General features: G+C 48.6%; 1 protein-coding gene, 1 long non-coding RNA gene and 2 other non-coding genes across 4 annotated transcripts in view; all 4 read right to left on the reverse strand.

Moving 5' to 3' along the window:
• Nucleotides 1-10642: 10642 nt before the first annotated feature.
• On the reverse strand, nt 10643-13602 carry LOC311350488. Its single transcript, XR_014636661.1, has 4 exons — nt 13451-13602; nt 12397-12454; nt 11734-11803; nt 10643-11025 (listed from the first exon to the last, which is right to left on the reverse strand). It is a non-coding gene; the product is annotated as an uncharacterized lncRNA (long non-coding RNA).
• Nucleotides 11565-11693, reverse strand: LOC311350957 (small nucleolar RNA SNORA14). The gene has a single exon (XR_014636707.1). It is a non-coding gene; the product is annotated as a small nucleolar RNA SNORA14 (small nucleolar RNA).
• On the reverse strand, nt 12587-12715 carry LOC311350959 (small nucleolar RNA SNORA14). Its single transcript, XR_014636708.1, has one exon. It is a non-coding gene; the product is annotated as a small nucleolar RNA SNORA14 (small nucleolar RNA).
• Nucleotides 13603-14155: 553 nt separating the features above from the next.
• The window catches only part of arid4b (AT-rich interaction domain 4B), a 40825-nt gene continuing 38609 nt past the window's right edge, over nt 14156-16371 (reverse strand). Inside the window, exon 25 of the mRNA XM_084470248.1 lies at nt 14156-16048. Within this exon, the coding sequence (XP_084326374.1) occupies nt 16012-16048 (37 nt within the window). The 3' untranslated portion in view covers nt 14156-16011. The remainder of the gene's footprint in view (nt 16049-16371) is intronic.

Consider the following 16371-nt stretch of genomic DNA (forward strand, 5'->3'; position numbering starts at 1 on the left):
GAACGGGTGAATGTGAGGCAACGTCGTAGAGTTTTCTTTGAGCTGCCACCGGTGAGAATAGCGCTGTATAAATGCAGTCCATTTACCAGTTACCATGACGATGATGAAACGTACGGTTTGCACAGTTTGATTGTGTTCCGAATCCCCGATAAGCTGTCATAACGGGGAGTGTTCCCCAGCGGCCGCACACACACACACACACACACCTCGTGTAGAGCGAGGTGTCATTCACCCACACGGCCGAGAGGCTCCGGGAATAGCCTCACGGAGAGGCCTTTGTCCGTGTGTCATCACACTGTTGTTTGTGGCGACGGCGGCCGGCCGGCCGATGGAAATAGGTGGTGGTGTTTTTTCAACCGCCGGCCCCTCATGAAATTCGATTCCTTATCGGTTTCCATGACAACCGGCCTCTGCAGAGCAGCCCCCCACCCCCCCCCCCCCTTCGCCTCTGACTGCAGAGGCCCTTTCTTTCAAATCGGCTCGAAACGGAGCAACGTAAATATCGACTACTGGAGCAGTGCGTGCGTCAATGTTCACGTGTGAATGTTTGTGTGAATGGATTCCCGATGAATGCATGTTTGGACCCGCGACGGCGGAAACTATAGGCAGTAACAGTAACACCAGTCGTGCGGTGAGAGAGTCATCATCCAGCCCGGCCACGGGTCACTAGGCCTCACGGTGACTACACGTGTGTGTGTGTGTGTGTGTGTGTAAGGGGGGTGAGTCACATGAGTCAACGGATTGTAAAAAAAAAAACCTATAGCTGACTCTTCCACCGCCCCCCTCCCTGTCCCGACATCCAACCCGCCCAGCTGGGGTTTCTGTGGGTTAAACCTCCGTGTAGAGGCATCCGGGTAGCGTGTCTGAAACACACACACACATCTGCTCCTATCAGCACGCGGCGTGGAACGTCATCGGGATCCACTCAACCCGAAAGGCCGCTTTGCTTTTCCACCCTCGGAGCCGTTTGAGGCTGAGCACTGGGTATGGAAAACAGAAGAGGGGCTCTGGCTGGGAGTTCACATCCAACATACAAACTCTCCCCCTCTCCTCCCACCCCCCCCCCCACCATGGTGCCGTTTCCACAACAGGCCGACACTCCCGATCCCATGCCTGCGCTTCCTGCGGAACGGGGATACGTGATCGCTCACAGCTGAGGGCCTGGGAAAACGTTGGGACGTATCCGATATTTCCATGCGAGCGCCGGGTTAATTATAGGTCACAGTGCCCTCTCTGTGTCCCCGTGCTGAGGGCCCCGGGTCGATGCTCTCTATAGATAGATCGCCCGCATCGCTCGATGCTCCAGCCTTCTGTTCATAAGTCATTGGAGACACGGTGTAAAAAAAAAAACGAAGAAGGAGAAGATGCTTTTTCTTCTTCTGCAGCGGCCCCGCTGCGCCGTAGCTGGTGAACTCGCAGTTCACCGCGCCGGCGTTCTCAGTGGGCATTATTATTATTATTATCATGGTTTCTTTTGTTTGGCCGTGTGTTTGTTTACCCCGCCCCAGCGAGAGACCAGGGACATTGTGTTACACAGCTGAGGAAAGGGAAGGAGAGAGAGAGGAGGTAGGCTGCCGCGCGGGCGTTGCCATGGAGACGGGATAGATCAAAGGCAGCCAGGGTTCTGAGTCGTAACCTAAATAGATGTATTTTTACCCGGAGATGTTATTCTTTTCCCTGCCATCCTTCCAGGTTTTGTTGTGTGCGTGTGCAGGCGTCGGTTCTTTTGTAGATTGGCTCATACCTTCGTCGCACCCTCCCCCCCGCCCCCCAACCCCCCCCTCACCCCACCCCACCCTCCCCCCCCCCCGCCACCACCCACCCCTCCCACACACTCCTCTCTCTCCTCTCTCATAACTCAGCTGTTACTTGGCAACATGGTCCCAGCTGGACCCGGCTTTCGGCAGGCGTCGCCATGGCAACAGAATGCGCACACATGCAGAAAACGGTAAACACGCTGGGCTCCGAGGGGAGGAAGAAGAAAAAGGAGAAGACGCGACAGCCCCATTAAAAATAATCGACATGTGTGTCTGCACATGAGCACATGCCAATACATCTCCGGTGACGGCGGTACCCATCGTAGCGGGGAACAGCCGGAAGTGTAATGACATGCACCTGTGGCTCCCGCACATCTGCATATCTGGTCTGGGGGGCTCGTGGGTTCTGCAGCAGCAGCAGCAGCGAGAGAGAGAGGAGAGAGAGAGACGGAAGCCTTGCAGCCTCCCTGGTGCCCGCAGCCCGCATTGCATGCGCACATACCTCTCGTCCTCTCCACCACGGTTTCTAATTAACTCTATTAATCACCGACCGGCGCGCACCCGAATACAAATGAAGCACCCCCGGTCTGCAAGAGTGCAGACGGCCAAAAGGGCAGAGAAAAACTCCCCCCTTGCTCCGGGTAACCCTGCATCTGTTGTCATGGCAACCTGATCCATCATGTAGCAGGGGGATCAATTGATTCATTATTGAGTGAGGCGCGGCCCCCACTCTGCTTCCAGTCCACGTCTACTTACTCCGCCACTGAGCATCCATTATTGACGTTTAGGCCGGCCCACTCACTGGGCTGAAGAACAGAGAGCTGCCAAGTCTCCCTCGCGCAAAATGTAATTCACAGTCTACAATTTTGTGTCTGAAAAAAACCCAAAACAACTATCGACCATAGCAACAAGCCGAGATCCCGGAGAAGGCGCTAGCCAGACTGAGGAAAAATAGCACAATGCGAAAGTGTTTTACAGGCTGGTCTTTATGCTTTCACCAACGCCGCCTGCTAAAATTAACACGGCGGGGACAACAGAGGACGTGGTGATTTATGTCTATTGTGAGCGTCGAAGAGGTCTGTCTGCGTAGGGCTTTACGATCAACAACAACACTCTAAACACACACTGCATTCAACCGTGCAAATTAATGGAGGTCCAGGAGTGTGTGTGTGTGTGTGTGTGGATGAATGTGCATGGATTAGTGTATCTGTGTGTGTGTGCATGCGTGTGGATGTGGACTTGTGTGTGCATATGTGCATGCGTATGTGTGTGTGTGTGTGTTTGTGCATGTGCATGCGTGTGTGCGTTAGTGTATCTGTGCGTGGGTGCATGTGTTTGCGTGCGTGTGTGTGTGCGTGTACATGTGTGCGTGTGTACACGAAGGAGCCGTCTTTGTAGTGCAGACAGGCTGCATTAGCATCCGCTAGGGCATGAAAGCGGAGGAGGGAGACGGGAGAAGGAGTAGACGGGAGGAGCGTAACGCAACGTGACACATTGAGCCTCCAAGCGCCGCCTTTCCCCACTGCAGGCGGCAGCGCACTTCTGACGGCTCCCCGGATCCCAGAGCTCCGTAGAGGGTCAGTAGAGCAACGTCGGGGCCTCCGGGCACTGACATGCGCTGGAGGTATACATACATGTGAAAAGCTGAGACAAAAGCATGTTATGGAGTCTGCGGGGGGGGGGGGGGGGGGGGTGGGCGGGGGACGACGACCTTGCCTTGCTTAATGGATGATGTCAGTCCGTGCACTGTTTTAATGTCATCTCCAAGGGAATTACATCATTCTCCCCCATCTCCCCCCCCATCCTGCTAGATGCTGGAAACCTGCTAATGGATGTCAACGAGGCCTCCCTGTGGATGATCAGAGAGGCTGGTAATAGGGGTGGGGTTCAGAGACGACGGCAGGGGGGGTGCTGGTGGTGCTGGTGATGGAGGGGTGGTTAGCTCAGATTCACTCTGATGTACGCCCTTTATCGTACACTCGGAGAGGGCCTGGAACCTATGGTGTGCGGTGTGTGTAATCTCACAAGTTGGGCTAGCCAATGCAGTGATCCCCTTTGGCGCCGGCTGTGTGATTCTGCATGCAGAGCCAACGCCTCCGCTCTCTCCCTGCACCCCCCCCCCCCCCCCCACCCCCACCCCCCCTCAGGTCAAAGAAGACCCGGACGACCCCCCCCCCCGTGTAATGGCTTGGTAATGAAGTTGTTTTGTTAATTATTCCATGCATTTCTAATTACAGGAGTTACAGGAGACCATTGAGCCTGGCCGACGGAGCGAACACCGCCGCCACCACCACGCAGACGATGACAGAGATCCGCTCAACTTGGAGAGCCGACAGCTCCGCCATAGGAGATCAGAAGCTGCTTTAATAATTGATTCATTAATCATCTATAAGTCCATTAAATCAGAGTCTTCCTCTGGAATTCTAATCGCCCGGCCCGGCAACGATGGCGCAGTAAAATGGCCTTATCTTTGTGATTGCCTCTTCTTCCTGCTCCTCTCCTTTAAAAGACAAACAACTGCAAAATTATTAATGCAGAGGGGTGGGGAGACGGACAGACTGCTCAAAGTAGTGCAGGGATAATAATAAATCCATTAATTTTAAATGCTAATGAAAAATGGACTTTTTGAAAGTAAGCAGCAAGTCAACAACAAGTCTGTTATGATTTTGGGGGCAATAGCTTCAAATAGCTTCATCATGGGTAGCTGGTGGTTGTTAGATTGCAAACAAACGGTGGAGAGATCAAAGCCTCTAGTTGTTTTGTGAAGTAAGTCAGAGGGGGATGAGTGTGGCCCGGCTGGGTTTTGTTGATTCACTCTCGGAGCGAGGAAGAGGAGGGGCTTCACAGAGCCAGCCTCATCCTTCCCCCACGATTCGGTGCTTCACACATAGAGGTGAACTATTCAACACGATGTGAAGGACAGGTTAACCCCGGGACTCTTTCTGCAGGTCTATCCATATTTTCAGGTTTTTACATAAATGCACATGCCAAACCGACTGAACAACCCCAGACATGACCGGAACCTTTCTTTGCAGGTCAGTAGGCCACCCTGTCCACAAGGTTAGGCAGATCTTTTAATAAAGCTAGCATGTGTTTTGGGGGCGTGGCTTTGGAGGCCTTAAGGGAGATTTTCGGTCGGATACTTTCAGTATCTAGCTTACTCTGACTGGTGTCTCCACAACGTTATCGATGAAAATAACACAGTCAAACAATCAACAAACAAGACTAACCCTAATACAGGGACACATACAAATACATAACAGGGGACTTGTTGTGTGTTAGTATGAAGAGTAGAGTTACATGCGGCACACCTGTAGTGAACCATCCAGACCATCATACTGCCGATGAACCCAGGGGTCGCCGGCTAGCTCCAGCGGTGTCAGGTGGGATAGATCAAGCCTTCGAGAACCAAGAGCGGGAGAAAAAAAAGGGGGGATTGGGCACAAGGAATCCAGACTGATGCCTTCAAAGATGGTTTTCATCTGGCGGCTGGGATGGATTTAAACATGGTGGATCAGCAGAGGAATGAGAAGGATTTGCTGGCATGTGAAAGACAGGCCATGAGAGGAGGGAGGTTGGGCGTTAGGCTTAGAACCGCCAGAACAATCGTGGGGCTGACCGGTATTTCACACGAATTGCCGGCTGAAGAGGAAAAAAAAACATAAAGGCAACTGCTTCCAGCGGGGCTGCCAAAATACGGCCACGGCTGTAGCATCAGAACGGGATCTGCTGCCCTGTGATGCTGCCGTTCTATTCTCAGCCTCCCGACCCCCTTGAGTCCCTGATTTGAGTGCTGCCGGAGCCCTGCGTGTCGTTATTATCTCTCAGAGTATAAGGCGCTAATCTGCCTCCCCGCTTCATTGAGGGAGACAGATTTGACGACACAAATCACCACTCCCAGGTGACAAAGTCTGGACTTTTTCCCCCTGATAAGAAGTGCTTTGCTCCTCTCGTTAACAACGAGAGACGTGAGGCTGTCAAGGAAGAGTATCTCGTATTCATCACGTATTCATCACATACTTGCTTCCGGTTTGTTTTAAATGGAAAGCGATTTGAGCAAACGACTACAGTAGTCGTAGGCATTAAAACAAAAACCACCCAAATGTATGCTAATGTCCCCACTATGCATTCCCTTTGTTGTGCTCTGAAAGTGGGCTACTACTGCGTGGGCTGGGACTTTTTGACAAATCCTCCAGTCTACTGCAGCACTACACAAAACGCCACTCTCGCATATTAACGCCCAAAGAGGGGCTACGTAAAGAAAACCTGGCGGAAACAAAAGGTCTATGTTTGGGCGAGGGTTGGGATAAATATAGTGTGGGTGAATGAATGAATACATTACATTTAGAGGGTGGGGGGCAGGGGGGGGGATAAACAGAGAGAGATAAACACACACAAAGACACACATACAGAGAGACATAAATACACACACACACACCCACACGGAGCAAGGCTATAAGCTCACACCCACCCCTGCACACAACCCCTCCCCCCCCCCTCTCCATCCCACCATACGCACACGGCTCAGATTCAAATTTAGCCTTGCGTGGGGAATTGATGAGACACGCGGCGCTCAAAGCTGAAGTCTTCAAAGAGCGGCGGTTACACAAGATGGAGGACATCAAACCCACTTTGTAGATGGCGGCTGAACGCGCGGGGGTGGCAGGCAGGCAGCCGCCGAGCCGCGGAGGGAGAGCAGGCAACCCGGGCCACGGGAGAGGAGGAGAAAACGATGATGAAACCGCAGTCGGACAGGGAGGGATACTACTGCGCGTGGGCGTGTGTGTCTCTGTGTGTGTGTATGTGTCTGTATGTGTGTGAGTGAGTGAATAACAGCGGAGTTGGAGAGGGATTCAGGCATTACCATCCGTACCGTTTCACTCCTGCGCCGTGTTAGTGTCCCTTTAATGGCGCAATAAAATCACACAAAGGTGTGGTGAGGAAACGGGAAGGATAGCTGGAGCGAGTAGAGTAGGGAGAGAGAGAGAGAGAGAGAGAGAGAGAGAGAGAGAGAGAGAGAGAGAGAGAGGGAGAGGGAGAGAGAGGGAAACCAGGGGAGAGCAAGAGAGGGCTAGAGGGGGGGAATGGAGATCATTGTATAACAGTGCTGCGCTGTTTTCTCTATGCTCAAAGCGCTGAGACACACACACACACACACACACACACACACCTACACAGACACACACACACGCACACACACACAAATACAATGTCATCCCAGGAGAGATGTGGCTATGGTCTATTTCTGGTTCTTGCTTCCCTTCCGCTGCATTACAATTTTGCCTTTGAGCAAGTCACAGAGTTTATGCTAAGATGAATGTGTTTGGTTCACCCCAGTTTCCCCGGGGCACTGACTACTTCACTCTGAGAGGAAGGTGAGCGAGGGAGAGAAAAAAGAGGAAAGTACTACACTGTCATCATCTTTGTCTGATGTCTCATATGCGTCTATGTCTGCGCGTCTAAGTAGCCAAACACCTACGCCTGCTGCAAAGTTCGCTTGTTGTTTTTCCGAGTCGCTAGCTCCAAGCCCCCTTTTTTCTGTTTTGTTTTTTTTACCCTTCCAAAATATCACCCTGCTTTCATCCCTCCCACCCGGAGCGTCTGACTCCCTGATTGGCAGCGCAGCCGACCAATCCCGCCCTGCCCCGAGAGCGGTTGGAGCCTCGGCTCCGCCCACACTGTGCTCCAAATACATTATTTACACTCCCGGCCCCTCCTCTCCTTTCAGCCACGCTCAAAGGAATCAGGACAGGGGGAAATAACACCACTGTATTTCTCCACCCATCCAACAAGGCCCCCACCACCACCACCACCACCACCACCCAACCCCCCCCCCCCCCCCCCCCCCCCACACACACACACACACACACACACACACCCCACACACACCCCCCCCACGCTTTTCCCACCCCCTCGCTTTTCCCACCCTGTGGGATGAAAAAAATACTACGGCGGGTTGGGCCGTGACAATGGGGAAGTCTGTGAGGCCCCGGACCCTCCCATTAATCCCCCCCGACATGTCTCCCCAGGGCTGGGATTTGCTACAAGTCAATGCAGGCAGTCCACTACAGTATGCAGAAAAAAACAAGAGTCTGTCTCCCCGTTTCAAAGTCGCTGCACTGCGCCTGGCAGTGAGACAGGAAGGCGGGAGAGGAAGAGAGAGAGAGAAAAAAGAAACCCGAACACAGTCTGCACGGTTAACCCATGCCTCACCCTCCTGTTGTGAGTGTGTGTCATTTCCCCATTTCTCTCTCTCTCTCTCTGCGTGTTTTCATGTCTTGATCTCGCAGTTAACGATGATGATGGATGACAGGAAGGCTGATCTCTTTCTTTTTTTCCCCCTCCCCTTCTGTTTATCCCTCTTGCCATTTAACCCCTTCATCTGTGTGTGTGTGTGTGTGTGTGTGTGTGTGTGTGTGTGTGTGTGCATGCGTGCGCATGTGCGTGTGCGTGTGTGTTTTTAAAGCCTTGCCATGGTGGAATCAAACCATGAGAATATAACATGGATCCTGCAAGATAAGCAGGAGTCCTCTGGAGTCACATGATCTTCTCGGGGCATTAGGATGGGAGGGAGGGGGGGTCAGTGGTTGTCCTGTGATGAAGGGGGGGGGGGGGGGCTGTTTATGTATGTGTGTGTTGGGTGGGTGGGGGGGGGTGAGGGGAAAGAGAAGGGAGGTCTGAAGCCCATACCCTTCCAGCTTAGCACTTTCAGGGAATGTAAACAAGCGGGCTGAATAGGCTGGCGGGGGCTACACACACACACACACACACACACACACACACACACACACAAGCACTTCTCATGAGGGGAAGATGTGTGCTTGAAGGAGGGCTGGCGGAATAAGTGAAATTGCCACAGGAAGGGAGACGGCGGGGGAGGGGGGGAGAGTGCAGGAGAGGAGCAGGGAAAATAGGAAAAACAGACGGCGGCGAGGCATTACCCTCCGGAGCGGGGAGAAATCCTCAAGGATTTGTAGCCTGCTTTAGATTTCACGTGATTGGCTCCACTGCAGCCCCCCCCCCCCCCCCCCCCCCTCTCTCTCTCTCTCACACACACACACACACACACACACCTCCTCCCCCCCTCCCTTCCCGGTTTTCTTTCCACCCATCCGCAGACCCTTTGAGATGGAAAAATGGGTCATCTGAGTGGAAGTTAATACTCTGAGCACGTACAGTGCTGCTTTATTTTTAGGACGCGTCTTGGAAATTTCTCTTCCCTCCTCCTCGGCTCGCTGGTGAATGACAGGGCTGAGGGTACATCTGGCGGGGAGGGGGGTGATTCATATACCACGCGGCCGCCGCTAGCGTGAGTCTGTAGGCGATGCAAACGCCAGTGCAGGAGATAGCAACAGCAGCGTTTGTGATTGCTGCCGTTGGCAGTCTGGTACGTCTACGGCTCATATTACTCCGTCTATCTCTTTCTCTCTCCCCCCCACGTCTCTCTCAACAATCTCTCTCTCTCCCCCGCTGTCTCCCTCTCAGCCCCTCTCCCTCGCCATGACGACGGCCAGTCATCCGCCGGGGAGTGCCCTCTCCCCTGACGCCGTAGCCGTGACATCAGCACGGGGGGGGGGGGGGGAGAGAAAAGTGGCAAAACATTCTCGGAAAGGAGAGGAGGGGAGGCCCCTGTGGACAGGACACTATGAACTCTGAACACCTCATGTCAATATTATCACCCAGCGTGAGTCATCGCGTCGGTACAACAATGAATGCATCTTCTTGAATTAATGAATGAATAAATAAGGTAGGCAGGGCCAGGGTTTGGTTTGGCCAAACATGAACGACTGCAGCAGTGAACCATCGGAGACAATCTGATACTAGATGCGTGTGTGTACGATGCCAGGGACACGGACTAGTAGGCCTAATCAAGACTTGACATTCAAGCACACAAGTGGTTGCTGCACAGAGTGGTGATTTAGGTTGCGGCTAATTTGTTTACAGGATTTTCCGTAATGAGTTGCATAGGCTCAAGTGATTATGGTATTCCCAACACAACATTTGACTTAAGATCAGAAATGACATTTCACACAAACAAATTACAATGGTAATGAGACTGCAGGGCCAGAGAGCCGTGTTTACAGTCTTACTCTAATCCTGGTATCTGCCGGTTGCAGCCTCTTAATAGGTCATTTTCTCCACCTGTAATGGAAACAGGGCTAGCATGGAATTGGTCGAACATTTTCTGTTAGGGGAACATTGAAGAGAAACGGAGCACGGTTTAGATTCACCAGCACATGGTCTCTACAGTCATTGTTATTGCTGTCAACTGCAAGTGCTCCAAACTCTATTGTCCCTCCGGGACGCCGCCGCCTGGACCAACACTGCCCCCTACCGGCGCATGAAGGGAAGTGTCTCCCTCACTGCACCAAGTGCTAGTATTTACGGCTGAATTTACAAGGCTATTCATAAAAAAAATGAAAAGAAACAGCTATCAAAAAACAATCCTTTATTTGGCATTTGTTTGAACTTAAACATCCAAAATATATATTTTTTGGTTTGCTTGGTTTCACGTCAATATGTGTTAGATACATTAAATATAGAGGCAGATGGATGAGGTCAGTTGTTTGTGAGTACTCCAATATACATTATGTATGGAGGTACATTCCTAATGAGCAAACACCTTTACCGAACATTGTGCCTTGATATGAAGCAAGTCTATGCGAAATGAATGCAGTTAGCTGCATGTATTTTTCAGTGCCACCAGTTTACTGATGCACCGTTACTGCCCTCTGCTGGCAATCTGTCACCGGATGTCAGACTTAATGACGTAGGCCCAATTTACATATTACAGCTACACAAAGTACACTTCCTCACAAATGCCAAATATGATTCGTTTATCCACAACCCCCTTTCTGCATCATCTATAACAAATTACCAGAGGGCATCACATCAAGTTAACCTCTTAACTATTGGAACTTTTATTTAAACATATTTCAATGTCCATACACATAAAGGGAAGCAGAAACACAAGCCCTTCATTTATGCAACATTAAGTTTATTTTGTACAAGTTTCAAACTCTGTAAACGGTTACAATTTGAGAGCGGCACATTAATGTTGCACAATGACATGGAGCCTCAACCTATTGGAAGCTATTTGGTAGGAGGAAGTTGAACTCAAATTGATTTCAACAAGGGCTCCTGCAGCAACGTCAACCGCAGGTCACGTTATCCACGGATAATCGTCACAGAGCCTCGACCAGTAAGCTGCAGTGGTTGGTGTACCAGTCACTCAAACATCCTCTTCCATAAGTCTGGCTTAACAACTCTGAAATTTAAAAAACATAGGATCGTCATTAAGAACATCCTGACACAGAAAGCCAATAGTACTCAAAAGGATTTTCATTTTCCCAAGCATTTCCTAGAGTCCAGGGCCCTCATTTATAAAGGTCTCTGCGCACGAAAATGTTGCAGAAACAGGGATGAAATGTGCGTATGCATCTTTCACCGCCAACGTCGTGATTTATAGGAAAAATTCCTTGTGGAAAAGAGTGCACAGTTCTACGCATCCTTTCACCCTGGAGTAAAGGTCCTGCAACGTCTTTCAAACCGTGATCTCCGGAGACGACAACAGGAAGTTGGTGGCAGTAATGCACCATATCGGTTTGCAAACCGCCAAAAGAAGAAGACACAAACTTCAACACACGTTGGTATTAATAACGAGAAGAGTGAGTAGAGGTGTGCGCCGCAGTTTTATAGATCTGAATATTTTTGTGCATACGCAGATTCTGAGGTTTGGTCGTACACAATGTTTTAGGGAGGGTTTTATGCAGAGTTTTATAAATGAGGCCCCAGTTCTTATGCAGGTGATGTCTTGGAGGTGAAATGGCCGAGAGAAACAGACATAGCTCTCGACCTTGGAATTCCAAACGTTCTCTTGCACCCTTTTTTGTCCCATGGGCCACAAAGGTCCACGAGGGGTTTTCAAAGATGCCTACACCAGACTTTAAACCGTGCAGGAGGAGATTAAACTCACCCAGATTTAGCGAATCATCATGGAGTGCTTCGACCATGCCACTGTTTAGGCGATCGACGTTCTCAATCACCTGGAAGGACAGGAAACTAATTACAGCAACACATATCCCCGTTTGACATTTGCTTAATGGCAGTCTTGGCGCATTCTGCTCTAAAATGTAGACTTCAAATTGAGGGTGAATCCCTCAATTTGAAGTCTTAATTTGAGGACAGAATGCTGGTTGTCTTTTCATGACAATGCACATCTTATTTGATTGCATTTAATAGGGATGAACTTTCCAATACTGCACCTCTATGAATGTTTTGGTCAGCCTCATATCAGTATGCATTGGTTACACAAAAATCTACATTTGTCGTAATGAGACACTTTCTTTCAAGAATTCTGTGAAAAGTTGTTCTCTAATCGATTGAATGCTTTGGACCTCTTGACGGAAAGTTGCTTATTTGTGAAACCAAAGGCATGCATATACGAAGAAACTGAGCCAAGCAGTTTGGAGGTGAACTATAGCATCATCTCCATTCATTACAATCCAAAAACAATAGGGCACTCCATGGAGTGAATTATCTGGCTTGTCTGGATTACATGGCTTGCAGCTAGGTTAAGGTTACACAAAAGCCTTTGTGTAAAATAGCTTCAACTTCAGTATAGTCTTGATTTGCATACCTGTCAAGGGATCGGTCCCCAATAAGGCCAACATCTTCCGAAGACTGGCCTCACATTTCTGAAAATGAAAACAGCAGAATTGTCATTGAGAACTTCCTGTACACAATGTACAGCTTATGTACACTGCACAATCATCAAGTGCAGTACACTTTATTAATCACCCTACTGGGAGGTCCAGTTCTTAACAAGGTAATGTCTTGGAGGTGAAATGGCCGGGAGCCACTTATCTAGCTCTCTGCCTTGGAATTCCAGATTTTATCTTGCATCCTTTTTTGTCCCGTTGGCCACAAAGGCCACTGAGGGGTTTTCAAAGATGCGGACCGACACACAGTGCAGGAGTTCAGGCCAACGTTTATGTGGTAAGACTAGTCGGTTTCTCCAGCATTAACTGATTTATTTGTATTCCGTATTCTTCGTTTTGGGTTGCAGAGCTGCAGGCCGGCTGCATACAATCTCGCCACACTGAGACAGAAACTACCAACCAGAGGAAATCCGGGAAGCACTTAGTTTTAACATGTTCAGGATGTTTTGAATATTAAAAAAAAGACCTGTCTATTTAACGTGACGGGTCCCAACCCTACCAACCAACTTAACCCAATCTGTAACCGCCTTGACGCACCCGGATTCAGCGCAGGTGACAGGCGGCTAGCAGTTAGCTGCCAACGTTAGCCGGCTAACGGTTAGCTGCTAACATTAGCCGGCTAACACTGGTGCACATTACGATCTCTTCAGTTATTCATGGTCATAGTGGGTTGAAAGTTAAACATTCCCTTGTGGATACATCATAATATGAGTCAGAACTAGTGTAGCACTGCACACCTAGCTAGGGCGGGACGGACAGATGCTCCACGTGGTTAGCCGTTAGCACCAAATGCTACAGCAAGCTCGTCGCAGCTGGTAATATTTTAACGTGTATCTCATGAGACTCAGCTCTAACTTTACTTCAACAAACGAAGTCAATTAATGCTGCCAGATTTCCCGCCAAATCGGGCCACACTGATGTCAATAGCATGTACCTTTGATGATTACGTTTAGCCATTGTCAAAGAACTTACGGTCAAGTTTCATTTCCTCTGCGTTCAGGTCCCTTCGTCGTTCGGTTCTGTGGAGAGGACACTGCAGACATGGTCTTCTCTGGTTTTAATTTTATTAACAAACGAACATTCAAGCTTTGCCATCCTACTTCTACAGAAGAACCATACAAAAGCACCCCAAGTCTTTTGAAGAGGGAAGACCTCGAACGGGAAACGTATTTAAACGTTGGCTAGATCTCACGCCCGCCCATTTTCACAACGAGCCAATCAAAAAGCAAACAAAACGCTGACACGAGGTTGTGTTGAACCAATCAACAGACAGAACACTGACATACTTCTTTGCGCCTACGCCCACTATGAGATTTGAAAACATTTTGAATCGCCTTTACTGCATTGGCCCACCAATGATAACCTGATGGATACAGTTTGTGGAGGACTTAAGAATTAATCCAAATTCAGGAACAAATATAAACAGGTTCTACCTGAATGAGGAAACTAAATGACCTTAACGAAATGACTGTAATATTGAACATTAACACCTTTATGGTGAATGAGAGCATGATGAGTCGGCTTTACTGAAAGGCACAAAAAAGCTGAGTAATGATAAAAAAAAATACTTACTAGTTAATTTCTTGAATAAAACGGCAGGATTATAAACACTTTGATACGCATTGGAGACAGAGACTCTGTACTTCACAAACTATGGCATTTATTTCAAACAGAGGCTTCTGTTTGATTACATTTGTACAATAAATTACACAATGACCATCGTAAGATGAGCCTAATAAATACTACAGAGCTTGGTTTTTCAATGAGCCCCTCCACTTTCTCTTATTCTATGATCCATACCATTTTCCTTACAGGCCTAAAAAGCTTCAGCGACAGCCCATGTACAGACTGGAAAACGGCCGCCTCCTAAACCACCATTCTTCTGTTAAGTACGAGGCAGCTAAACAAAACAAGATAAAATATAAACAATTCTCAAACATACATTTGTAACAGAAAAAAACAAAACAACCAAACGACAAACGGAACAATGTAGTTGAAATTACGGAGAAGCAACATAAAAAATGATATCAAATAAATCATTTCCTACGCGATAACGAGACTGAGGACGATTGGGTAGGTAGGGGGAGCAGACATGCTTTAACTCTTAGTATTTACACTCAAAACTACAGTTAAAACCGCAAAACTGTCTGTACAGAAAAGTACATGTTATTAACAGTGCAAGATATTAAATAGCTTGACTCAAAACACTCTTCTCAATATACAAATGTATAACAAAAGCATACAATTACAAGTGCCAAACAAAAACATAGCTACGGGTTATCATACAGTGGGGGGTTTATACAGTGGAAACACTGGATATGTCGTCTGAAACACACATCACTTCATGATATAAATGTACATTTACAATACCTTTACCATTAGTCCTATCTCGGCAAAATAAAAATAAACTTTTTTGGTAGGGATGAACGAGGGAGGAACAAAAACTAAAGATGATGTGATTGGGCCTGTCATTGTTGGGTCTTCATCGAAACTGGGAATGGATGCCAATACTACCATTCCACGGTGTTAATAGACACGTGACTATGTTGTAAACACATACTGTGGCTGCCTTTAATTTAACTTATCAGAAACATGTGAGGGCAGTGGATTACAATAATTAACAATTCATCGGGTGATTAAATATGCAAGGTGATTGCAGTTTTCCATTCAACCTTCCAAGTATTTCATTCTTGATTTCATGTTGATGTTGTGCTATGCCAACCCTCGGCGCCGTTGGACATCATAAACTCCGTCCTTCCTTTTCTTTTATAAATACATACTTTTTGGACATCACAACATTTAAAAAGTGATTATCCAAGCTACTGCTCATCGAACTGCAACTGGCAAGAAGGTGAGTGCGAGTGGTGATCCAACACCATACAGAACGAAATCTGACACCACTCCTACGACAAATTAAAAGCTGAGCATCCAATCGGAATTTAATGTGAATGCCGTTTACGTTGATGCTGTTTTGGGAGAAACAGGAAGTAGAATTTGAGTTGGGGGGTGGGGGTGCTTTAAAAGAGAACACAGTGTTCCACAAAAGGGGAAGGCCAAAGCCCTGGGTGACTCTTTCTAGGCCGACCGAGCATTCAGTAGTTGATTACCGGTGTTCCAGTAAAGTTCAGCTTCATCTTTTACAATCAAACATCTTAAAATTCACGATACACTGTGATTTAAAAACCATCCGGTAACTGTCGGGCTCCCGGCTACCCTCGCCCCCGCGTCCTCAATCACACAATATTCAGTCTTTTTTTTTTTTTTTTCCCCAGAGGGACATTCTCAGCGACATTTTACATTGTTTGAGAGCAGGACCAGAGAAGAAAATAAAAAATAAAAAGCGCTGTCCATTCCCAAAGTGCCTCCTGCAGAGAAGAAACACAAAAGGCACTACAGTATCATTCCATATTCCCTCCATCCAGAGCGGGTGTCAGCGGATACACAATGAACTGAAACCCTATCCTTCTCCGCGGCCCATTACCTCGATGCACACACACAGGATGGCGCTCCAGTAACCGGGGCGACGATCACCGCTATAACCCTTTATGGTTGAACCATCGCATGGAGGCCCTTAGAAATGACAGAGGAGAAACGTGAGGCAGAGTGACACATCGCCGGCGGTGGCAGGCAAGGCTCCCCTGGGCTCCTGCACAGCAGATGGCGAGCACCAGGTGGAGCTGCTCGGTCGAGGAGCCAGGAGGGTGGGGGGGGGTTGGGTGGGGGGGGGTGGGGGGGGTGTCACAGGAAGTCAGCCCGAAACCAAGATACAATATTATCAAATGGAAAGAATTATTGCTTTACGAAACCCCCTGACCCGCCACCCACCCAAAAAGGAAACAATTCTTCATAAATGTTCAATCAATTAAGTGAGAGTGACAATTTTTTGTTTTAAA

Source organism: Micromesistius poutassou (genome assembly GCF_964030765.1).
Source record: "Micromesistius poutassou genome assembly, chromosome: 7".
Classification (NCBI taxonomy): Eukaryota; Metazoa; Chordata; class Actinopteri; order Gadiformes; family Gadidae; genus Micromesistius; species Micromesistius poutassou.